The sequence below is a fragment of the Eleutherodactylus coqui genome, chromosome 3 (genome assembly GCF_035609145.1).
Source record: "Eleutherodactylus coqui strain aEleCoq1 chromosome 3, aEleCoq1.hap1, whole genome shotgun sequence".
Classification (NCBI taxonomy): domain Eukaryota; kingdom Metazoa; phylum Chordata; class Amphibia; order Anura; family Eleutherodactylidae; genus Eleutherodactylus; species Eleutherodactylus coqui.
The window spans coordinates 157,185,651-157,212,114 of record NC_089839.1 but is presented as its reverse complement, the minus strand read 5'-3'; the positions used below and the strand labels follow the sequence as shown (position 1 = coordinate 157,212,114).

At 42.3% G+C, this 26,464-nt stretch overlaps 1 protein-coding gene across 1 annotated transcript in view; it reads right to left on the bottom strand.

Moving 5' to 3' along the window:
• Window positions 1-26,464, bottom strand: part of CACNA1I (calcium voltage-gated channel subunit alpha1 I) — a 459,267-nt gene that overhangs the window by 111,094 nt on the left and 321,709 nt on the right. Inside the window, exons 17-23 of the mRNA XM_066596427.1 lie at window positions 22,207-22,330; window positions 18,990-19,058; window positions 18,673-18,857; window positions 18,366-18,492; window positions 17,354-17,479; window positions 17,167-17,256; window positions 6,780-6,972 (exon numbers count right to left, since the gene is read on the bottom strand). Coding sequence (XP_066452524.1) covers window positions 6,780-6,972; window positions 17,167-17,256; window positions 17,354-17,479; window positions 18,366-18,492; window positions 18,673-18,857; window positions 18,990-19,058; window positions 22,207-22,330 — 914 coding nt within the window. The remainder of the gene's footprint in view (window positions 1-6,779; window positions 6,973-17,166; window positions 17,257-17,353; window positions 17,480-18,365; window positions 18,493-18,672; window positions 18,858-18,989; window positions 19,059-22,206; window positions 22,331-26,464) is intronic.

Here is a 26,464-nt window from a genome sequence, read left to right as displayed (position 1 = left end):
TTTTGTGTATTTCATTCTTTCAAAAAAATGCACCCTTGGTCATTGTCAAACTTTACAAGTCTATAAGAAATCATAAGGACAGCAAATATGCAGTTATTTCATGTTAGCAGTAATTTTACTGTCACATACTAAGTGCGCCTGGTTTGTCTTGTGATAATTCTGGCTTCATTTTTTATTTAAGGCCCATTAGAGCGGTGAGAAACATAGTTGCAAAGGTGGACATAACCTTTGAAGGAAGTCTGTCAGCGCATGGTAACCCAATTAAATAGTCACACCATTAGATTAGCGCTAAGACAACAAGTGGTAGAATACTATTTGTTCCTTGCCAGTGCTACCATTAGCAATTGGTATTTTTCTGAACCTGTAAATCTGTCAGTCTTCAGGCATGAGGAGGGGTTGGAATAGGACTTAGGCCTCCTGCATATGGGCAATTTTGAAAAAATTGGCAGTGGAAATTGCAACCATTACAACTCATAGGTTTCAATGGGTCCCCACACATGGAGCGTTTTTGTGCCTGCATTTCCGTCGGGTGAAAAAAATGTGTGACGCACTCTATATTTCTGCACATTTGCGCACCCAAGGCTCAATAGGGGTCTATAGGGGTTCGCAAACTGCACAATTGCATGGTGTTAATTACTAATACCGATGATTAATTGGGCTGCTGAGTCAATTCAAAATGGGCTTGGATGAACAAAAAAGGATACTTACCTGCGAAGAAACACTTGCAAGAAGATGTCATCTGGCTCCATTACGTCTTGCTCTCATGGGCGTGATTGCTTAATGCTCATCTGCAGGAGGCCTTAGGGCAAAATATTGGGGCCAAGTTAAATCCCCATTGTACAGCCTACCACGTATTTGCATGTGGGGCAGAGAGCAGAAAATACTGATTTATCTGTGATGGTAGAACCAGCAAGGGAAAAAAGGCATGCTATGACTTGCCATCTTAATGCCAATGTAAGGGCATGACTGGTTGTGTTATCATGTGCTGACAGACTTCCTTTAATATTTGAGGTGTGCTTTTTTCTATTAATTTGAACAAATGAGAGTTCAGATCTGATCAGTAATAACAGTAAATGTCGTTCCCAGTGCAAAATACATGTTGTTAACTTGTCAAGCAAGTTTAAGTGCAAAAGTGTAAAGCAGAATGCAAAAGGGGTACATCACAATCAAAAGGGGTAGTCCGAGGCTTTTGAACTGATGGCCTATCCTCTAGAGTAGCTGATGTAGGTGGGTCTGCCACTCGGGAGCCCCATCCATCATCTGATCATCCTGCCTGGTATGACGTCATCATCAAGTCCAACGTGCCTGTGGCAGAGAAGAACGATGTTAGCCCATTGAATTCAATGGAGCCGGCAATACAGCCGGCTCCATTGAAAGCAATGGGCTGCCGGCGAGCGCGGGATGAATTGTCGGGAAGGGCTTAAATATATAAGCCCTTCCCTGCAATTCATCCAGAAATGTGTAAAAATAAAAAAAATATATACTCACCTTGTCCCGGCAGACCGATGGTAGCCCATTGAATTCAATGGAGCCGGCAATACAGCTGGCTCCATTGAAAGCAATGGGCTGCCGGCGATCGTGGGATGAATTGTCGGGAAGGGCTTAAATATATAAGCCCTTCCCTGCAATTCATCCAGAAATGTGTAAAAATAAAAAAAATATATATACTCACCTTGTTCCGGCAGACCGATGTTAGCCCATTGAATTCAATGGAGCCGGCAATACAGCCGGCTCCATTAAAAGCAATGGGCTGCCGGCGAGCGCGGGATGAATTGTCGGGAATGGCTTAAATATATAAGCCCTTCCCTGCAATTCATCCAGAAATGTGTAAAAATAAAAAAAAAAATATTCACCTTGTCCCGGCAGAACGATGTTAGCCCATTGAATTCAATGGAGCCGGCAATACAGCCGGCTCCATTGAAAGCAATGGGCTGCTGGCGATCGTGGGATGAATTGTCGGGAAGGGCTTAAATATATAAGCCCTTCCCTGCAATTCATCCAGAAATGTGTAAAAATAAAAAAAATATAAATACTCACCTTGTCCCGGCAGACGGAGTTCAGCGCGGTCGGCGGCAGTCCTCCTGAACTGCTCTGAACAGCTGTGAGTAGTATTCAGCAGCCGGGAATTTAGTGAGATCTGCCTCTGATTGGTCAGGCTGTGACCAATTAGAGGCAGCTCATTCAGCAGACGGGGATTTTAAATCCCCGGCTGCTGAATACTACTCACAGCTGTTCAGAGCAGTTCAGGAGGACTGCCGCCGGCCGCGCTGAACTCCGTCTGCCGGGACCAGGTGAGTATATATTTTTTTTTTATTTTTACACATTTCTGGATGAATTGCAGGGAAGGGCTTATATATTTAAAGGGGTTGTCCCAAGGCAAACATCAAAATTTTACATTAGTCCATTCCCCCTGTCACCCCCCTGGCATAAAATAGCAATTTAAAGCGGTTTTTAAACCGCTTGCTACTCACCGATCTGACGAAATATGAAGTTATAAAAATCTTCTCCCTAAGATGGCCGACGGTCCTTTCCCAGGGATGCACTGCGGTTTTCTCCCATGGTGCACCGCGGGTCTTCTCCCATGGTGCACCATGGGCTCTGTGCAGTCCATTGCCGATTCCAGCCTCCTGATTGGCTGGAATCAGCACACGTGACGGGGCGGAGCTACGATGACGACGCGGTGACCAGCTCTCCGACACTAGCAGCCCCATTCACCAGGCAGAAGCACGGACTGCACAAGCGCGTCTAAAAACGCCAGAAGACATCAGAATTAGACGGAGCCATGGAGACGGGGACGCCAGCAACGGAGCAGGTAAGTGAATAACTTCTGTATGGCTCATATTTAATGCACGATGTATATTACAAAGTGCATTAATATGGCCATACAGAAGTGTATAACCCCACTTGCTGCCGCGAGACAACCCCTTTAAGCCCTTCCCGACAATTTATCCCGCGATCGCCGGCAGCCCATTGCTTTCAATGGAGCCGGCTGTATTGCCGGCTCCATTGAATTCAATGGGCTAACATCGTTCTGCCGGGACAAGCTGAGTATATATTTTTTTTATTTTTACACATTTCTGGATGAATTGCAGGGAAGGACTTATATACTTAAGCCCTTCCCGACAATTCATCCCGCGCTCGCCGGCAGCCCATTGCTTTCAATGGAGCCGGCTGTATTGCCGGCTCCATTGAACTCAATGGTCAGTGCTCGTTTAATCGAGATGAGTACTGCGTGGTGCTCGTCTCGAGTAACGAGCATCTCGAGCACCCTAATACTCGAACGAGCATCAAGCTCGGTCGAGTATGCTCGCTCATCTCTAGTCAGGACGTTACATAAGAGAAGCAGGAAGTGGAAAAGAAGCAGAGTGCTCCCACTGATTTCAATAGGAGTGTAGCCAGCACTCCTACTTCCTGCCGTGACCACTATTAGTGGCCTCAAGCCTGCTGCATTGGACAGTGGGCCGGACAATCAGCTGATAGATGGGGGTCGCATGCAGCGGACCCCATCAATCAACTACTGATGACCTGAATCCCAGAATACCCCTTTAACGCATTCAGCAGTTTGCCTTGGACGTTTTTTTTTCTGTTTGTAAAAATAAATTTTTTTGCAAGCATTGGGTGTTGATTTTTAAATGCATTTTTGTCATACATTGTTTCCAATCCTATAGAGAAGCTTATGGGAAACTGCATGAAAAAAAACTTCAGCATACAAAAACCATACCCAAACAAAGGAAAAATGCCCCCAAAGAGCACACTGTTTGGCCACCTTCACACCTGGCATATTCACTTCAGACTTTCCGCAGAGGAAAACCCGCAGCAAATGCGCGCCAAGTCCACAGTGGCCAAATGAATACCTAAATTATATAGATTTGGCCACTTTTTTTTATTCCAGATCTGCTGATGTCACTGATGCAAGAGCTGAGTTCAACAGCCTAAATTCACAGCAAAAAAAGACATGCTTTGGATTTGTCGCTGAAATTCTCCGCACAATGTGAAGGCGATTTCTGAAATCTCCTTGTCATGGCTGGTACTGTAAATGCTATAGAACTTCCACAGCACATGTCACTGTTGGATTTCCTCAGCCTTTGAGCCCCGTGTGAAGGCAGCCTTTATAGTGCATTTGCTTACTCCCAATTGACCTACAGTTACCATTTGGTGCTTTTTGCAAAAAAAAAAAACACGGAAAAACAGCTGGAAAAATGTTGCAAAAACACGCAGTATTTTTCCTGAAAATAGTATGTGTGAAGCCACCCTAAAGGCAATAAATTTATACAGTCTGCAATTGACCCAGAATGTGTCAGCGCCTGAGGCAGCTTTAGTACATAATGATAGGAATGATCAGAAAGAGCTCAAACACTCCAGTCAATGTTTGTAAAGTTCAGCTCTTTTTTTCACCAGTGAGGAAAGTCACCTTGAGACCCTGAGGGGCTAAAAAGTGTCTTTCAACTCCTGGTTTAGAGTAACAGGAAAGTGATTGCACATACAAAAGTACATGAATGAAATAAAGTACTGGGAGTTCTGGATGAATGGAAAAAACATATGAACATGACAATGAACTTGGATAGTTAACCCCATTCACTGCCAGAGAAAGTTTGCAGCTGGTTTGCAAATTCCTCCAGAAAGGAAGTGGTTAAGAGTAAAGGGTGGGCAAAATACAACAGAAAAATATGCAAATTATTTGGACTGTTTTTGCATATGATTACAAGCCACTTCCTTCTTCCCTTGTCTATCTTTCTTCACTCCCCCTTTTTCTTTTGTTAAATGATTTATATTTTTTCATGGACCTACATCACATTTAAAGGGGTTGTTCAGTGGTAAACTATTGATGGCTTATCCTCAGGATAGGTCATTAATAGTAGATCAGCAGGAGTCAGTTTCTCAACCACCACCTACCCACCCCTATTCACGATCAGCTGTCCACTGTGCCAGTTTGCTTATATACCAAGCTGATTTCTGATGAAGTTCCCATCCGTGTCAATTAAAACTTGGGTTGCAATACCAAACCTGGCCACTGCAGTGTGAACAGAGCTATCTGCTTCCCGCAGAAATCAGCTCAGTATATGTGCGCATAAGTCCAAAGATCGGTCGGGATGGACGCTCATCAATCTACTGTTGATGACCTACCCTGAGGATAAGCTAATAATAATTTACAACTGGATAACCTCTTTAAACGTATCATGGAGACAATATACAGGATTCCTGCTTAATCTATTGCATATGTGGCTATGTAGTTTTTGTGTAACCACAAGAGCCCGGTAAAGGCTCATAGAGCAAACTAGTATTTGTTTTTCATCAGTAAATGCTGATAGGCAGCATTAAAGAGGTTATATTGGATTTCTAAAAAACTGCTTTCTTGCAAAAACAGCGCCATACTTGTACAAAGGTTGTGTGTAGTATTGCAACTCTATTCCATTAACTTCAATGGGGGCTCAATTGCAATACTAGACATAATGCGTGAACAGGTGTCACTCTGATTTTGGAAGTAAGCAGTCAAGTTTTTGTAAGGGCTCCTTCACACTAGCGTATTTGCACCGTGAACAAGGCGCATGTATGTGCACTGTGCTGTACTTTTTTTGCGCATGCAGGGCCTATTCATATGTGCGCTCAACACCCCCGCCCTGATTTAAAAGGCTATTTAGCCCAATGAGGTCCAGATGTGTTTTTGCATATTGCATGCACATCTGTGCGCCCCTCACAGTCTTCTATAGGCCCTTTGGTGCACAAATTATAGCATGTTCTATTTTTTCATGCGTGCGGGAAATGTGCGTGCAAAAAAAAAATGTGAATGAAATTCGCTCATGTGAAGGAGCCTCATGTGAAGGAGCCTTAATTCTATACAACCCCTTAAACCCATGAGCTGTATATATAAAAGCTATGGTGGGTCTGTATATGAAATCTAACTACACATTATTATCCCCTGACCTGATGAATGTAGTCTATATTGTATACGGGGTCTAGCTCTTTTGTGAAACCAGCAGACTTTATCATAAAGTACTTTAGTAATTCACTTGTCAGTGGAGGCTGCTACAGTTATGTCCATCCTGGCCTTATTTCTGATTTGGCTAAAAAAAACAAGTCAGCACAATATCACCACTTGCTAGCAAAGCCATGGAATTCTGTAATTCACATCACAACCATGGGGTGGACACAAAATACATATATAAAATAGAGATCTCATGACAGAGTATCTCGAAATCATGTTGTTTTTGAAAAGCTGGTCATCTCGTGATACACATATCTGAACACATCCAGCCAAGAGAAAGGGTAGGAAGGACACATCTGTATCTTTAGTTCAAATGATAACCTTACTTTTGATTGGACACCCATAAAATTGCTGTCTCTTTATTACCAGACAACATGTGACTTTAGATTGGGCATATGGGACCTTCTAAAGCTCCTTCTACACAGAACGATTATCATTGAGTTGTTTTTATTCACAGTGAATGTGAACGACTGAACAACTTAGCGAATGAATGAGCCAACGATGTATCTGCTGTATAAACAGTAAACTTTGACATCGTTCCCTCGTTCCAACGGTAAATCGTTAGGTGTAAAAGGACCTTGAGTACAATGTTTTTCCTTATAGACCCTCCGGTTATTTATTTGCTCCTTTTATATCTATTAGCTTCCTCTGTTCAGGTTAACAGGGTCTACAAACTGAAAGTTAAAATGTGCATGGCAGATCATGAACACTAATAGTGGCACTGAAGGAAGGAGGAAGAAGATAGGAAGAAGTTATAGTGCCTACGAACCGACCAAACACTTAGGCTTTTTCTTACTCCTTCGTTTTTTTTCCAGGCGTCTCAAGCGCTTTTCCTCTCGTCTTCGAGCTTCTTCTGCTTCTTGATGTTGTCGGCACTTGTGGAAATTCTCTACTACTACACCCACAAACATGTTTAATACAAAGAAACTAACAATCAGCAGAAAGGAGATGAAATAAAGCAACATCCAGGGGTTGTGGTTGGTAACGGGCTGGAAGAAGAAGAGACACAAACCATTAAGAAGTATTTCCGGGCATTTCTTCTTCTTCTAGACAACTCTTATTTACTAAACAAAGTGCTTCAGTGATTTGTCAATGTAATTCTATGGCTACAGAGAATACTGTATGTCTAAGGCCGGCTTCACACAAGCATAAGCGTAATTGCGTGCACTGGAGTGCAACGTATTTGCGCACAGAACAAGGCTTTTTTTGCATGTGTATTGGTACATTTTACCATATTTTTCAACCCGCAGGGCATGTTTATTTGCGCACAGCTAACGAACGCACCGATTGAAATGGCTAATTAGCTCCAGATGGTTCTCTTACCAGCAGAATTGCACGCATCTCCTTGCATGTTGCACACGCATTTACGCCCCCCCCCCCCCCCCATTGACCTTTATAGGGACCTTTGGCGCACAAGTATGCAGAAAAATAGAACATGTTTTATTTTATTTTTTATGTGGCCAAAATACGCATGCAAAATACGGAGCTGAGAATGAATTCTCTGCGCATTGTACACACAAATATGTCTGTGTGAAGCCGGCCCAAGGGTGGTTTCCCACAGACATATGAGCACGCATTTGTATGCACAAAATTGGCATGCGCAATCTGCAGAGAATAAAACCCATTGTTATCAATGTGTTCTCTCTCATTATATGTTTTTGTGTGCGTATTCCGCTCACAAAAAAAAGAATATGAAGCATGCTCTATCTTTGTGCGCATTTGTGCACCAAAGTCCCCCATGAGGTGGGGTGCAAATGAGCACCCTATCGCCGTGCAAGTGCACATTATGCTGCGCAATTTTGCGGAAAAATGAACACATTGGGGACTAAATGGCTGCGCAGCTTTTTTAATCATGGCACAGGTTTGTCCCACGCTCATGTGAAAGTACAGTAAAATGTGCTAAAATGTATGCAAAAAGGGATCCCTCATGGTGCACCAACATTGCAATGGGAGCAGTTTTGTGCATACGCTCGTAGAGAGCTGATCTTAGAGTGACTGTAGATGGTATACTCTCAAAATGGGTTATGGTTAGCAGTGAGGTAGCACAACGTTTTAAATTAAGTCCAGTTCTTTTCATTACTTATTAATAATGACCTTGTGATTGGAACAAAACTAAAGTGCTCATTTTAAGGCCTCATTCACACGGGCAATGCACTGTACGCTGCCCGCGCCGCGGCCGAAAAGCACATCATTGAGGAATAGCTGTGATCGAGTCCCAAGCTTAATTAGAGTTTTCTCGTCCATTCACATGGGTGTATCATGGAAAAAATACGCTGCAGCGCGGAATTCCGTCGGTTGGCAGAAATCCTAAAATTGACTTCCAATATTTTAATAGAGCCAGTTGTCATCTTTTCTGAGTACTAGACACAGGTAAACTCCCTCCCTCTCTTTTTTCAGCTCCTGTAGTAGTCTATGGGAGCTTTCAGTGATTTTCATTAAAAGATAGGTCAAGACTAGAAATGAGCGAGTATACTCGCTAAAGGCAATTGTTCGAGCGAGCATTGCCTTTAGCGAGTATACTCGCTCATCTCTAGTTAAGACCTATCTTTTGACACAGCAAGAAAATCAGCGACCAAAAGCAGTCGCCAATTTGAAGTTTTGACAGTGCAATTTTTTTCATGCGATCAAAAATTGCCCATGTGAATAAATGCATTGGAATCCAATGGTTCACATGGTATACTAGTAAAAGAACCCCTACACAGGAACATTTAGCTGTAGACTTTCTGCTGCGGAATTTGTGTTGCGTTTCTGCAGACTGCCAGAGTCAATGTGCTATGTTTTTTGTTGCAGAATTTGTATATTTAATTGAATTTTCAGGCCTCCGGCAGACGGGCATCAGCACAAATATGCTCGCTCCTGCACAACGTATTTGCGCAGGGAACAAGTCTTTTTTTGCACATGTAATGGTGTAAATATAATTCTTCTATTCACAATAGCTGCTTATTTGCGTGCGCATAAAAACACGTTAGAAAAACACATCATACTCTCATCATTGACCCAGCCCCCTGTAATCATCCATAAATAGTCCACATGTGCAGCGTGACGCCATCCTGCGGGGCTTCTGGGTTTGTGAGGGAGTAGCTGAGGTTGGAAATGTCATCTGGTGAGGAGAATGTTCTTTTGCCTTAGCTGCTTTCGCGCAGATTTGGGCAGTCACGTGAGATGGCGGGGGTTGCTCCTAGAAAGAGGAGTCAGCGGTTCCGGGTTCATCCTCTGTGGTCCCAGAGTGCTCAACTAAATTGATGATCAATTGATTGATCTCCATCTATACTTAGTTGAGACTCCAAAATGAGTTTATCCTAATGCATCTCTAAGATAGATGCCATGCCTTCACCGGAATTAGCTGCAAACTTTGTAGCGTTCTGACAGGTGGTTGCGCAATTACGCATTTTTTCTTGCATGATCAATGGGGCCTTAGTGTGCACATAGATAGAGGATGTCGCATATTTTTCACCCAACTGAAATGTGTGAGCAAAAACCAGTAATGTGACCAAACCCATTAAAATTAATGAATTCTAAAGCATGTAGTTTACACAAGCATACTTCCGCAAGCAAAAACGTGCAAATATGCCCATGTATAGGAGCCCTTAGGTGTGGATTTTCTGCTGCGGAATGTGCTGTGTTTTTGTGATCTGGTAGCGGTAGTTCCTGCTTCTGAGGTCATAGTGGCAAAAATTATTAAAAACATCAAATGCGGATTTTCAAGTGAATTCAGAGCATTTCTGCAGTGGAAAAGCTGCAAAAACTGCAACAATATTCTATTTGTGGACTATGGTGCAATTTTTTGGTTACCCATCGATCTCTATAGCAAAAATCTGAAGAAGATGCGCAGGTACCGCAACATAAATAGGTTTGTAAACCGCAGCGCTTTTCAAATTTCTTGCAGCAGAAAATAATCCATGATTTGTAAAATCTCATTCATTTGCCTTATACTGTAAACACTGCAAGATATCCTCAGCGATTCCACAGTGTTTACTGCCTGTATGAAGGCAGCCTGACACCCCATTTAGACACAACGATTACACAGGTCTGCTAAAAAAACATTTTTTCAGAGCTGTTTTGGTTATCCCACATTATCTTTATATTTTTCGGTATGCTAAATCCGAAAATGTCCTCCGTTTTGTCATAGGACATGACGTTTCCTGACAATTCAGTTATCTATGTTTAATAAGGCAATACCTCAAAATAAATGAAAATAGACATAAAATTAATTTTTCATTACAAATTTTACATGGAAATCATTTTTGAACTGAAATGAGCTCACTAAAACACTAAATTCGTTTCTTCTCTTTGAGGCTCCTCTTGGTACATTTACGCTTGTGAGTAGCATCTGGAATGTCTCTCTGAAGTATCCAACAGTAGTCTGCCATCATTGTAATGCTCCATTTTCCTTGGTATCTGTTACGACCGTGTGGGCAAAATAAGCACGGGGTCCACACAATCGTACCCAAAGAGGGAAGGATGCATGCACACAGGTTGCACCAGGGTCACACGGGTTTCAAGCAAGTGACCCTGTGCTACCGGGAGGTTGACCTGGCCCTACCTAAGTGGGGACATTGCCCCAATAGGGGCAGCCCAGCGGTCTTCGGATCTGAGCCCTAGCTCATCCTAGGAGCCACACACTAGAACAGGACACATTCACATGCCACATGACAGGGACTGAACAACAGGACACACAGAGCCAGAATACACAGCATACAGCAGCCAAAATGCAACCACTAGTAAAAGATGATAAGCTGAATATAAATACCAGGTATTAGTTGACATGTTGTACAAAACGTGAAAGCTAGCAGGCCACTTCACGGCTCCTGGATATACCGCTAATCCCTACACTAACCAGGAGTCCAGAAGAGCCGGACAGAGTTCACACAGAATGCTGCAACAGGACAGGGCACAGATAGCAGGTCACACAGCAAGCTGACACAAAACTGACAGAAAATAAACGAACAAATGGACATGAACCAGCAAAACATAGATCACACAGCAAACTTCAACACACAAGGAATCATGACTGTTCACCCTGAAAACCAGACAGAGACTAACCAGGAGCTGAGTTTATATGTGAGCACATACCCAGGAGATTGGCTAGCAGGAAGTACCACACTTAGCCAGCTCAATCAATTAACCCTGTGAGGGCTGTGCTGCTAGGAAGCTTAGAACTACAGATCCCAGCAGCACCCGTAACAATATCTTCTTCCCATCTCTTTAATGTTCTGGTGGAATCGTTCACCTTGTTCTTCACTCACAGCTCCCAAATGTTCAGGAAAGTAGTCAAGGTGGGATTGGAAGAAATGCACTTTCAAACTCATCAGGCAACCTAAAGCTTGAAATGCTTTCAGCATTCGTCCGCTGATCTTTTTGTAGTCAGGATATTTCTTATTGCCTAAAAATTTCTCTACGACCTCTTTAAATGCAATTCACCTTTTGACAAACTCTTGATCAGCTATAAGCCTTCTAATGTCTGGTCCGACAAACACACCTTCTTTCAATTTTGCCTCCGAGAGGCCTGGAAACTTGGTGAGCAAATATTTGAAGCATTCTCCATCTTTTGGAAGTGATTTCACGAATTGCTGCATCAATCCCAATTTTATATGGAGAGGTGGTAGAAAACCTTTGTGTGGAGGTACCAAAGTTTCTCGGAGGACATTTTCTTGAACGACTGTGAGCATGGGTGCCAACTCTTCTTGGTCCAGTGATTTTGTCGGTCTCGACTTTCCCATAGACACAGAAAACAAGGGTATTTGGTATATCCAGCTTGTTGCCCGAGCAACAGGCACAAAACCTTTAAATCCCCACACACTTGCCAACCATGGTCTTCATATTTAAGTTTATGAAGAACCAATTCCAAGTTCTTGTAGGTTTCCTTCAAGTATACAAAATGACCTACAGGGATGGAAGTGTAAAAACGGCCGTTGTGAAGCAAAACTGCTTTGAGGCCTTTTTTTAAAAGAATCTATGAAATGACGCCATTGTGTTGAATCAAATTGGATTTTGAATTGACCCATCAAACCTTCGACATCGATGTAATAAACCAACTTGTCTTCCTGGGCAAAGTAAGAAATGAACTCCTTTTCACAATGTCTGAGCCATGAAAAAGACACTCCTGGCAATAATAAATTCCTGCTTTTGAGCCTTGAACCGAGTAACTCAGCGGCATCTTTGGGAAGATTCAAGTCTCTTAACAAATCTTTCATCTCCTGGGAAAAAAAATTTTGGTCTTGTATCATCTTCAAAGTCAGAACTTGATTCGTCATCTGGTTCAGGTATGACTCCACCTTCATCGGAGCTAGGTATCTCTTCCAAGGTAGCAGGGGGCTTGGGTACTAGTATATCTGTGCCATGGGGGATGGGTCGAATTGCTGAGTGAAGATTGGGGTATAAAATGGAATGCTTCAATTGGAATTATACCCTTTCATATGACATGAACAAAAGTAACGGTCGTCACTATGGTTCTTTTGCTCTCGCCATACCATAGGAATCCTATAACGGAAAGCTTTTTTCTTACCCTTGAACCAATTTTGGAGGTCCTCAACACACCGTTTGCACACTTTATGAGGCGCCTAAACTTTATCTTATCAAGTTTTAGTCCGAAGTATGCAAAGTATACTTTTTTCACAAAGTCTGTAATATTAAGCTGTTGCTTCAACACTGTATATTCACCACAAATGAAACATAAACTGTCAGGCGAATTCATACACTTCTGCAGAGCCATAACGCTACCTTGGGGAAGCATGAGAATGACGAGCTAACATGAAGAGATTGTGGGAGTTACTCCCTCTCTTTCTGTTTGTCGGCGGCCACAGCAGCAGGGAGCTGGCATCTAGGACAGAGCTGAGAGACGGCACAGACACGTCTGCGGAGGGAGCTGTGAGGGAGCAGATGGCCAGGGGAGATGCTCTGTGGCTTCATAAGTCACAGTGCAATGGCTTCGCCAGTGGAGATGGGAGAGCACAGCCTCACAGCAGGAGGATTCCTAGAGCGGCAGCACAGGTGCCGCCTAGCTGTTCACCACAGGGAGGTGACGGCTGCTCCAGGGAGAGTGATTGCTGCGGTGTGCTAGGACCTTTCTCATGGCAGCCAATCAGCTCCTGGGGGCATCAGCACACTGTCAAGCACCCTGTAACTTGTCTCCACCCATACTTCCAGTGGCATTAAAAAACAATAATACCGCAGGCCAGAACCAAGAAAAAAAATTGAATCAAGCCCATGCATGTCAGAGCCTGCTCGGTCAACATGTCGATGCTGACTCTAAAAGTTCTTATTAGCTCACTTTGGAAATTCCCATTAGCTCACTCTGGAAGTTCCTTCTTTGAAAGTTATGTTCTTTTGGCATTGTATATCTTAAATGCACTGATGTGAATTAATTAATAGTAATTTTGACTTTAAATTTAGTTAAAAACCTTAAAAGAAAAAAAATTACCAAAAATTTAGAAACATTTGCTAAATTTTAGAGAATTTTGAATTTTGTAGTAAATTCTAACCTCTAGGATTTTTTCACATTTTTTGTGTTCAGCACACCAAAATACATGGAAATTAGTTAAAAATAATCAAACAGCTTTTTAGTTGCAGATCTGTGTTATCGCTCGAAATTCGCTCAATCGTTTAAGCGATAATCGTTGTGTCTGTCTTGCACCCGTTGTGCAGTTTTCATTAAAGATTTGCTTATCGTTGTCTTTCAGTCTGCTTTAGGGTGCATTCACACGAACGTATATCGGCTCGGTTTTCACGCCGAGCCGATATACGTCGTCCTCGTGTGCAGGGGGGGGGGGCTGGAAGAGCCCAGGAGCAGGAACTGGGCTCCCGCCCCCTCTCCGCCCCTCTGCACTATTTGCAATGGGGAGAGGCGGAACGGGGGTGGGGCTAATTCCCGGAACTTAGCCCTGCCCCCGTCCCGCCTCCTCTCATTGCAAATAGTGCAGAGGGGCGGAGAGGAGGCAGACAGGAGGCGGGAGCTCAGTTCCTGCTCCTGGGCTCTTCCAGCCTCCCCCCCCTGCACATGAGGACAACGTATATCGGCTCGGCGTGAAAACCGAGCCGATATACGGTCGTGTGAATGCACCCTAAAATCCATCGTTCGGCTGTTTGCTTCTCGTTTGGGTTAAATTACATTCTTTCAGACATCCAGTGATTTTAGGGGAGTTTTCAATGCAAACATTACACAAAGATAATATAACGACTGAAAAGCCTGAAATTTTCAATGATTTTTGTTATGTTAAAAATGTTCATTTTTAAAAGCAAAACCATCGCTCACTTTTATTGTTATAATGAATTTCGAGTGAAAATCTATGTGTCTACATCAGCCTTAACTTAAGCAGTAACCTTCAATGCCAATCAGCTGCTGCAAAAGCAGATACAATTCATAAAAAATAGAAATCTAAAATTCAAATGCACTATTCCCCTTCCATAAATCAGCAGTAAGACATCAGCAGTTTGCGCTCCACACTGTAAAAAGATAGGCTACAGGAGAGCTGGGGAGGGTTTAAAGGTGGGAAACTAAATCAAATCTAATGTGTGGTCTCTCTTATTAAGGACGCGGTCAGACGAGTGATGTTTTTTGGACACCTATATGCACAAAATAATTGCATCTATTAGAACCATTGGTTTCCTAAAGTGTTCACATGTCCATTTTTTAGAGGTGCAAAATACTCGTACCTGCAAAAGATAGGACATACGTCATGTCCGTTAATCTCCACGGGGAGTCCCCTCATCACTGAGCACAGTAACTTGAAATATAAGCCCTACCCCAAAAAATCACCCCTGGCTGTAGGAAAAAAAAACTTAACTCACCTAGAAGTGCTGTCTGGCTCTTCTCCCCGTCCCCAGCAGTCTTCATCTGTATTCTGATGGCCGGGGATTGAAAAATCTGAAAGCACTGCCTCTGATTGGCTAAGTGCTATGACCAATAAGCCATTCAATGACAGCTGAGCGCTGCCTCTGATGCATCACAGCGTTCAGCCAATCAGAGGCAGCGCTTTCTGGAGGCGGGGATTTTTCAATCCCGGCCATCAAAATACAGATGTGGGCTGCCAGGGATGGGGAGAAGAGATGGACAGCGCTTCTATGTGAGTTAAGTTTTTTTTTCTTTTTAACAGCTAGGGATGATTTTCCAGGTAGAACTTATATTTCAAGCCACCCCTTCCGAAAATCATCACTGTAGGGATTGCTTTCACCCTATTGCTTTCAATGGGGTGGCAGCAGCGCATTAAAAGCAATGGGATAGTATTGTGGACCTCTGCCGCAGCTGTGACAGGCAGGGAATTCTTTTGTCACCGCTGCAGACCCATCATCACTGAATACTGTGACAGTTCTGTCACAGTATTTAGTCATGAGGGGACCTTCATGGAGCAGCTGCGCTTCTACAAGCACAGCTGCTTCAGTGAATGGGCATCTGAAACTTTGCTTGTTGAAAGCCTGCACACACTAGTTTGGGCACATGTCAAAAAAAAGGAGGGTGCTTCGGTCAGGCACATTTTGCACATTCGTGAAGTGCTTTTTTTTGCGCACATAGGCGCGCAAAAAAAATGCTTGTCTGACTGAGCCATAAGACTGGAAAATTTGTCCTCATTAAAAAGCCTCAGTCCAGCACACTAAATGATCTGAAGGGAGAAGCTTTCTGCAACTTGCTATATACAGTGATATGTAGAAGCTGCAGAAATCAAACACTACACATTTTGTAATCTGTAATGCCCCAAAGGTGTCCAAGTCATTTAATATAAAATATCATTTTTTTACAGTGACAGTAGTCAAACTTTGACATGCTCTATCAAAACCAGTAGAAAAGGCGAAAAAAAAATTACAAATTAAATTGCTAATGGCTAGTGATCAGGTCAGCTGCAATTAAAGAGGTTTTACAGTTTTAGAAAAACATTGCTGATTTCTTCCAAAATAGCACTCCACCTGTCCACAGGATATGTGTGGTATTACAGCTTATCCCCAGTTAATTCAATAGAGCTAAACTGCAATACCAGACACAACCATGAACAGGTGCGGCGCTGTTCCTGGAAGAAGACAGCCAGGTTTTTTCTGATATTGTAAATACCTTTAATTTTCCTTTGTCTGGATCAAACCATTGAGACTGTGAAATGTTGAACTTGAAGGACTTTCTCCTTCAACCTACCTACTGTAAATCGTGTTCACAGACACAAGTATTGCAAGCAAATGTCCTCAGTTATGTTATTGGCTTACATTGAAATGCTCCTAATTAATTGTGGGGATTATGGGTTGAGTAACAAGCTCAAAGAGTTGTCAAAAAAGCTTTTTAGGCTCTATTGTGAAAAATATGTAATACTTTATTCTGTATAGTAAGAATTTAAAAAAAAAGTTTATTAAAATCAAGAAAGTTTTGCCTTGTTCCTCACGGTAATCATGTTTCATTGTCTTCAGCAGTGGTCTCCAATCTGTGGCTCTCCAGCTGTTGGAACTTTCATGTCCAGCCTGCTGGGAGTTTTAGTTTCACTTAGAGAGAAGCAAGTTGGACATCAAGGGGTCTAAAGTGTACTGGAAAACTCTGTTAGCAGCGAGGCTATATCTTCTCTTTAGCTTTCACACGTGATGTTCAGTATTTCTACAGCTGTGCTGAGAACTGAGACACTCTTTAAAATTAAAGAACCGTAAGCTTAAGTGAATTAGTCCCTAACAGAGAACTCATCCCATTAGGAATTGATGGTACGAAGCGTCCGTTTCAAAGACATACAGTAACTTTTTCATCAAGCATAGAGCTCAACTATTGAAGCAAACACCGAAGCAAATCGGCGGGACTGCAGCTGTCAACAGAGACTGGATCGGGGGCCAACACGGTGGCAGGACACAGCGGGAGTGGGGAGAGGTGAGTGTACCACAGTTTGTTATGTTAGTGCATGGGGAATGGGCTGTCCAGAAATGGTACAACTTGATCAACCCCTTAAATGTGCTCTACTGCATTCGGGAGGACCTGTGGTTGGGAAAGTTCACTATATAATAATGTGCTAAAAAGTGCATCTTATAGTCAAAAACAAAATACAGTCTTTGATGTATACATATACAAAATAACATATAATGCTTGCTCCCTTCCTTCCAAAAATTGTCTCTTGGTTTTGAAGTGGTTTCTGCTGTCAGAAATGACTACTTTTGTTTTTATTGCTTTGAGCAGTTTCTGAATACCCGAGAAAAAAAATTGCATTTACAGAAGTATTCAGATCTTGTACCTGTTGGTCCACAGCGACTGCATCTAGTCCATTATACATGATATTAACCCATCCGTCTTTTGATGCCAAAACAAACAGTGACATTAAGGCCTGAAATGAAACAAAGTAGTTAAATTATAGACAGACTATACAACCTTCAAGCGAGAGGCATGATGGTGTTGTCACCATGTTGTTTTAGGGAAATTACCTGTCCTAGGTTGTCAAAGTTGTACTTGTGATGCACCCATTTATAATTGGCCGCTTCACAATCTGACCTGTTGGTGACATTTCGAACATCTATACCAAGGCAGTAGAAAAATTTACCCTTAAAAAGCTAAGGAGAGTAAGAAGAAAAACATACAGTTAAAAGAAGGTGCAATATATATAGTATAATACTACTACTAATAATAATAACATAGTGTGCTTTTAAAATTTGGACGTCTTCTGGCCAAGATTTGGAAGACGGTCAAGCACTCAACTAAACTGTCTCCTCTGTAATGTAGGGATAGAACAAACCATTCAAAATGCAAAACACAGGACCCATTCACACCGACGTTTTTCCCATCCGTGCCCTGTCTATGTTTCAGACATCACATGGGCACATTATATTTTAGCCTATTAGGTTATACACATATACAAGTTTTCATACAGGTCTACTTTTCACGGATGAGAGTAGGACATGCAAATGTGTATTGTCCCATTCATCGGACAGCACATGGATGGGATGTCTGTGTGCTGTCTGATACTAGTTGCCCCCAGGAATCTTAGGTGCAACTCGCACACAGGTGCAAGAAAAGATGAGGGCACATTTAGTAATTCCAGAATATGGTTGGGGATAAATGTCAACATTTTTCCTGTGACAGCACGTCGGATGGAAGTCGGGTGACAAAAAAGTTGTCCATGACTTTCTGTCATGTGACTGTTTGAGAGCTGCGATTTGACTGTTAAAAAACAGCCAAATTGCAGGAAACTTGCAGTTTCATGCAATTTACATTCGAGTCCATGGTGGAAAACGTTACATACAACTTGGGATCAAACTCCAACCAAATAGCATTTTTTGTGACAGTTACGTTAGATTGAAGGTTCCATCATGACACTATTGAAAATCATTAGACACAATGTCGAAAGCAACACATGTTGTCATGTAACCCTAGCCTGCTTCTTATTGATAAACGTATGTTTACGGATTAATGCTCATATAATATGTAGACGGATTATACCTGGACCCCAAGGATCCCAAAGATGATGAAGAAGGCACAACAGATCAGGACAATATTTCCAATTGGCTTTAGAGATGATATTAAGGTCTCTACTACCAGTTTCAGTCCTGGAGCCCGGCTGATTACCCTGATTAAAAGAAAAAATATAAGAAGCAGTTCCGTTATCTTCATTCTTGTCTTTTAGAACAACAATTGTACTCTTCTATATGTTCCACTATATTATTATGTTTAATACAAAATAGATGTCACAACTTTTTGTCTTCGTGAGCTATGGTTAACTTTCATGTTGATGATGATTTCTATTCACCTTAGAGGACGCAATGTCCGTAGAAGACGTAGAACTCTTAGAACTCCGAGAATTTTCGCTCCACCAGCTGATGCCACAGATACCACAATATCAATTAATGACACAAAGACAAGGAACCCATCTAGAATATTCCAGCTACTGCGAAGATATGCCTGGTCTCCAAAATAAAGTCCTAGAGACACCACCTAAAGGAAACAATGAAAGTCGAAAGGATGAATTATACTGAAGCAAAAAGATAAGCAGAACTTCATTTCCATAAGTAGAGGACAAATCTGAATAAATATTTGACTGACTGGGATTTGAATACATGAGCATACCTTTAATGTCATCTCTGCTACAAAGATAGCAGTAAATATGTAGTTTGATATACTGAGAAAGAGCCTCTCCTGGAGAAGATAGGAAAATAACATTAGTAATAATGGAGATAACGGGAGTGAAGTCAGGTCAAAAGATTTCTATGTCTTTATAGAAATATCATCTGTGAAGTAGCATTTACAGATGCTTAATGAAAGCGACTATTTTCTGTAAAGCTGTAACTTCTAATACCGTATGTTATACCAGACAACAGATAACAGGTGATGGGTTGTAAGTCAATGAAAAATGGAGAAACACAGGTTAAAAGATTAAAATCAAAAGGATAATATTATATATTATGTATTCTAATGTATTCAGTAGTTCTGGTGTCTTTCACGTATTCTATCATTTCTATATTATACACAGTCGTCCAACCTGTGGCTCTTCAGATATTGCAGAACTTCAACTCCCATCATATCCCGATAGCCTAAAGGCCTCATTCACACATGAATTGTAGTGTCAGATCCATGTTGGATTTTTCCAACGTGAATCTGATACTTTAATCCATGGCAGAATCTCAGAGTTCAGCCATGAGCCCTAATCAATGGGAAAATCCACAGCCTGGAGTGAAAACCATGTCAAGAATTGATAGGTTTATTATTTTTTTCATGATGTAGATTGAAATGCATATAAGTCAATGCCATGTCTGCTTCCTGCCTGGATTTCCACAGCATTCAACAGAATTTTAAAGTGATGCGGATTTTGCTGTGGATTTGGTGTGCAATTTATACCCCAAACCACAGCATAAGTATACCTTGTGAACAGTCTAGGGCTAGTTTCACACAAGCGTTTTATGGTGGCTTATTTGCAGTGGTAGAACGCCGGCTGAAAATCGCGACCATCTGAAGTAGCAGATTCCAATGCATTTGTTCAGATGGGCGGTTTTCCGGTGCATAATATCGTCCGTCTTTAAAGAAATAGAGCATACAGTAGGCATTCTGGCTGGGCACTTTTACGCATGGCTGGAAAAGATAGAACTTGTCCTATCCTTTGCCAGAATACGCTGGCCGTTCCCATAGACTTCTATGGGAGCCTGTGGGAGCTGCCGGAAAAGGGAGGTGGGAGGGAGTTTAGCTGCGGCTCCCCTTGTGGCAGCTCCCATAGGCTGGTAAGGGAGGGGAAGGGAAGTTAGCATGGCAAGCGCTGCTAAAGTCTCTCTACCTCTCCTTGTTGGCAGCTCCTATAGGCTTCTATGGGAGCTTCTGTTTCGGCTATAAGCCGGTAAGGGGAGGGGGAGAGACCAGTGCAGTGCTGAGATCTCTCCCCCCAGCTCACGGAATTCCTGGCTGTGGCGTATATATGTGTGAACGGGCAAGAAAACTGGAGATGGAGGTGCAACTTGGTCTCAGCTTTCTCCCATTTATGCAATTTTTGGCTCCGCTGTGGACAGACAAAAATCGCTAAACAATGGTATGGGGGCCCTGGAGTATGGATTTCAATTTTGTATTGTTGCTACTGTTAAAAATAGACCTAACTGCAAGGTTGAAGAGTAGCATTTGAGAAGCAGAAATCTCTCCAAGGGCAGCTTCCCACAGGTGTATTTGCATACCCAATATCCATGCATACAATACGCATAGACTAGAACCCATTCTTTTCAAAGGCTTCCTACACTTGTATTTCAAGCACACACAAAAAAGCAAAGCAACTTGCTTTATTTTAGTGTGCATTTGTGCACCAATAGCCCCATGGTAGTTCATGGGGGGTGCGCACAAGCGCACCTGAGACCCGTGCGATTGTGCAATATGCTGCGCAATTTTGTGGAGAAAACAACACCCCGGGGAATAATTAGGCTAAATAGCCTTTTAACTTAGGGCACCTCTGTGTTCCGCACCCATGCGAACAGTCCAAGTCAGTGCAAAAAGTACAGTAAAATGCGCAGATACGCGTGTGATAGTCAACGTTTATTGATCAAAAACGTTGTGCTATCGCATACATTTTGCGCTTATGATCATGGGAAGTTGCCCTAAGTCCTATGGGACTGCTGCTATGACTGAGGTAAGGAAGGTTTACTCAAAGTGGCCTCCTTCTGCTGTGATACATCCATGGAGTCGTCAGGTACCAATCTGGGGGTCTCAATGGAGATTGCTACTTGAACCTCTTGCAGACAAGGGTGAATGACGTCCTGGATGATCTGCCCTTACTGTAGCAGAAGGAGCCACTTTGAGTATGCTTTCCTAACTTCAGTCATAGCAGCGGTCCCACGGGATTTAGAGAGACGTGGGAAGCGGATTTCCGCTTCTAACGTGCTACTCTTCAACTTTGCAATTACTCTCTATCTTTTACAGGGGCCACAATACAAAATTGAAATCCATGTTCCGTGGACAGTGCATCCATGCCTTCCTATTCAAGTATGCTATTGTTATTTCCATATAGGACACCAGAATTGAGATATAGTGCTGCCTCCATCTTTCTGACTACACCCTGTATAGTACTTCCCTATAAAGTAAGAGTCTATACAAGGAGAATCTGCAGGAAACCATGTCTAGCTTCAGTCAGATGACTCCAATGACATAATCAATGTTCACTGCTTTATCAATAAGTGCTATTTAACAGATTGTGAAATGCAAAATATGGTAAATATTCACAGAATATATCATGTTGTTCAATATCATGTTATTTCTCTTAGCATAAAAGGGCAGAAAACAAATACAGCTAAATTTAAAATGACTTATAATTTACTAAGATTAGTTTCAGTGGCACCGTTTGCTTACCCTTTAAATTGATTTACAATGGGCTTTGTGGGCTTAAAATAAGATAAAAATAGCCTTTCTATTTCTACTTTTGTTGCAACCCCTCCCCCTATTTTTTCAAAAATGAAAAATAAAGAACATATATATATATATAAAAATTGCCTTTCAATTATTTACAAATGAGATAACTTGCTGCAGAAAGTTAACACAGTCACGTTAAACTTGGATACATCTGTAGATTACCCAGGAAGGGTGCAGGTCATCTCTACACTGCATCAGATATAGCAGATAAGGGACACAAGGGATTTACCCTCACTATTCCCCCTTTATCTGTGCTTTAGATAGCAGGTAAGAGTGTGTATACAGCATGCTCTGAAAGGGTTACTCCTATCATCCCCTCTTGGCTTACTGACTTAATGAAGTTATACTACTATACTGACTATAAGAAGCGTTGGAATCTAGCATCCCGAGTAATAAAGATGACTCTCACCGTACTCTTGTGCTCTATCTGAGGCCTCTCCAGAGCTATGGTGATGCAGTTGAGGAAGATAAATGCGAGGACCACATAGTCGAATAGCTTGTGCGCAATTATTGTCTGACACATAATGCGAAACCTGCATGGAACAGAGGCAATCACAGTTCAATCCAGGGAAGATGCCTAGAAATGCTCCTCCACAGCACCATTCTTTGTGTTAATTCTGCATATAAAATAATAATCATTGTGGCCTAAATAACGGATAAGCACTTGTATTATTTCTGTCTGTCAGACCAGATTGAGGATTCAGTGGTTGTTGGATTATATTCAAGCTTATGTCGTGCAATACTCCAGTAATTAAAACTTGGTGCCAGAAAGTTAAATTGCATATTTTGGCTTGCGAATGCTATAATGAATGATCTCATTGTAACATACAGTGATTTCTGTGCCACAACATCCTTGCAGCTGCTGTCCAAGGTCCTGGAAAAAGCTCTCATGCTTGTAAATTTCTCGCTTTAACTATGAGCACAGTTATTCCTGCAGTGCATGAACCTCATCTTATACTTTCATGGTAGTTAGTGAGCTAGAAGGAGTGGAGCAGGGAGGGAGCATGACGCTCTATGAGTACTTGCAGCAAACGGATGAAAGAAAACAGCTTCTGAGTTTAATCAAACAGAGCTGTGCAATGTTTTAGAGAGCTGTAATGCATGTACAGGGGGTGGACAAAAATATGGAAACACCATACTAAATGCACGCCTTAAATTACATGGGATTATAAATCATATTTTAATAAGACATGTACAGACCAATTTTAAGTGGATGTAATAGGACACAGATGCGGCCGGGCAGATGTAAACATCTGCTGGAGGAACAAGGTTCCATTGGGCAAGGGTTTGAAACACTCAGCTGCTATAACCAGTTGGCTCCCAAAGCTACTGTAGTGGTGCAGTATCAGAATGACCTGCAGAGTGTGCTAGACAGGCAGTCTGATACCTGGAAAGTAAAAGATAGGGTTAACACCTGATGGGTATAGCAAGAATTGGTTGCATAAATCCAGTTCCTGCTAAAAGCAAGGGGGGAGTTACAGCTTGGCAGTGCAGGACAGGCTGCAAGCTGAGGTCCAGTGTGGACCAGTTGGGTCTGTCACCTGTTCTGACGGAGAAAGAAGCCCTCCAGACGCCCCAGGAGGGGTTAGTGACAGAACCCTGTGGGTTGTGAACCCCAAGCTTATGTGGACTGTGTATGACTTGTTGGACATGCTGTTAATAAAGGCTGGCAGGAGCCAGATCTAAAGAAACTTCTGTTGCTGGAGCCTGTTTTCATGTGAGGTGGCCATTCCGGTATCCAAAGTGGGCGATCCCGTGGCAAGCAGACCTCAACTTGTCACACCACCCAGAACAGGGCAAGAGGTGAAGTAAACACAAATTTGGTGGAAAGCTCTCTGCCAAGCAGGAGTCAAAGGGGCTGCTCAGTGCTAATAATTAAAAATCCCATGCATTTGGTACACTGTTTCCATATTTTTGTCCACCCCCTGTATATAACCATAGGAACTCGAGAATGTCATCTCAAAGCACAAATTACTGTGCTGAACTATTTTCTGTAACATTGCAAGAGTTGTAGTGTTTATATATTATGCCAATTTCGTTCTTGCCCCCATGTACTCATTCCATGAACATGAGTCAGTTTTCTATGGAATTATTACATCTCTTGTCTGGTTAGAGATACATATTTTGTATCTTCGGCACCAGGTGATTTTGTATCATTACAGCTCTCCAGTTGCCGTTTCAGTAAATTGCATTCTGAGTTTTGTTTTAGGTAGAAAAATATTTCAATTTGTCATATAAAATAGGTACAATATTCATTACATGGTTAAAGGGTCTGTCTGTGTTCCACAAGCCAGTTTCAGATTTCAGGGGTCATGTGGGGTCATGTTCATACTATGTTTCCCTGAAAATAAGCTCAGCGTGATTTTTCAGGATGCTTAAAACATAAGCCCTACGCCAAAAATAAGCCCTAGTTACAGTCAATAAAAAAGTCAATCAAACAGTGTGCAGGCAATTACATGTGTAAAAAAGTAAAATCAATTGGCAATAGAATGCAGCAAGACAGATAGACCCTTCACCAAGAAAAGCAGACACTAGAGATGAGCGAGCATACTCGCTAAGGGCAATTGCTCGAGCGAGCATTGCCCTTAGCGAGTACCTGCCTGCTCGAGAGAAAAGGTTCGGCTACCGGCGCGGGTGACAGGTGAGTTGCGGCAGTGAGCAGGGGGAGCTCTCCCCCCTCTGTTCCTCCCCGCTCTCCCCCACTGCTCCCTGCCCGCCGCCGGCAGCCGAACAGGTACTCGCTAAGGGCAATGCTCGCTCGAGCAACTGCCCTTAGCGAGTATGCTCGCTCATCTCTAGCAGACACCCTCAAAAGAATTGCACTCAAAAGACCCCACAAGACTCAAAACAATTGGCAAGTGCAAGGCTCTTACACACAGATTGGGTAGTCCTGCTGGTGTTGCTCCACTCCCGAGCTCATTATACTAGAATGTTGCGGCTGCTTTTGGTTACCAGGAGAAGCAACAGCTACATTTGGCTGCAGTAAAATGCGGAAGACAATAGCTGGAATGCCAAGGGACCTGACAGCATGTAACGCGCCAGTGACAGGAGTGACACCAGCAGGACTACCCAATCAATGTGTAGAAGCCTGGCACTTACCAATCCTTAGTGTTTTGGATCTCACTGGGTTTTGAGTCTAATACTTTTGTGTTATACTTGGTGAAGGGTCTATCCACTATTTACTGTTGCAAATTCGCTATGAGCAGGTAACATGGACAAGGGGTGCTCATTTAATGAAAGCACTATTGCTAGATACGAGGAATTGGGGCCAATGGTTCTAAAGGAAATAGAGTCACAAGAAATTTACAATGAAATTCAGTGTTTGGAGAGTTAAGATGATGTTGCAGAATAAACGTAGATTGATGGTCATGGAGAAATTAGAGAATTAGAAAATAAGCCAAACACAACTTTTGGGGAAAAATTAATATAAGACCCTATCTTATTTTTGGGTAAACAAGGTAGGAGCTAATAGACAAAGGGATCTAGTGAGGAGAACCCTTCAATATAATACAGGATTATTTATAAAGTGTGGCACAAAATTAAAACTGATTTACTGATCATACATGAATTGACACAGAAGAGCCAGAATGACATGAAAAGATAGAAGAACTCGTCAAGTTTTTAATTCACCTTACAGATGTTTGATGTGGGTGCAGGTGGTGATAGCAGACTACCTGCAAATAAAGGAGATAAAACAATACCTTTGCAGTGCCACCTATTGAAAGGCAACATTCCTGCAAGTCACAGATGGATACAGTCATTCCCAGTCATTGTTACAAGGCTTGTATCAAGAGTCTAACATTGACTTGTAGGAATGCTGCCTTCGAATATGTGGCCCTGCAGAGTTATTGTTCTATCTCCCTTATTTGCATATTACCCAGAGAAGCATGCATGGCGTTATAAGTCTCCTCACACACAAATCTTCTAGGTGCTCTCCCTAAGGAGAAAAGAGAGCATTCCAGACCAGACAACCTAAAATAATGCATCTCATAGGATAGAACAGAGGATATGGTGGGACCCATCTGGGCAGAACTGGACTCCTGACTTGACATCTGCAATGTCACCAATTTGGCCCATATCAAAATATCTGTAAGGTGCATTGATAACTTGGAGTTCTTCTATCATTTTATGTCATTTTGGCTGTTGTATGTCAATTCATGAAGGAATAAATCAGCTTTACTTTTGCACTATTGAATTACCCTGTATAATCTGGATAAGCCAGAATTAAATGATTCTCTTCCTATAATATATGAGATGAGTAAACAGTCAAGAAGCTTACTTTCTTATTTGAAAGGTGCTTAAAGGAGCATTCCAAACAAAGCTCATATACCCTTGTGTATGGTGCAGATAAGAGAGATGGTTGTGCACGGCAAGAACTCAAAGGCCATCAAAGAAAGAATCTCTAGATCATGTACTCTCCTCACAGGCCATACATGATGTAAAATACAGTGTATCTGTTCTGCCTGGAGTACCTAATAAATGTTATACTGAGCTCACCACTATTCATCATACCAAAGGGTGTACCTACATGGGGTGGACAAAAATATGGAAACACCACACAAAATAAGTGGGATTTTGATCATTAACACTGAGCTGCCCTTTTGACCCCTGCTTGGCTGAGAGCTTCCCGCCAAATTTGTGTTTGCTTCACCTCTTGCCCTGCTCTG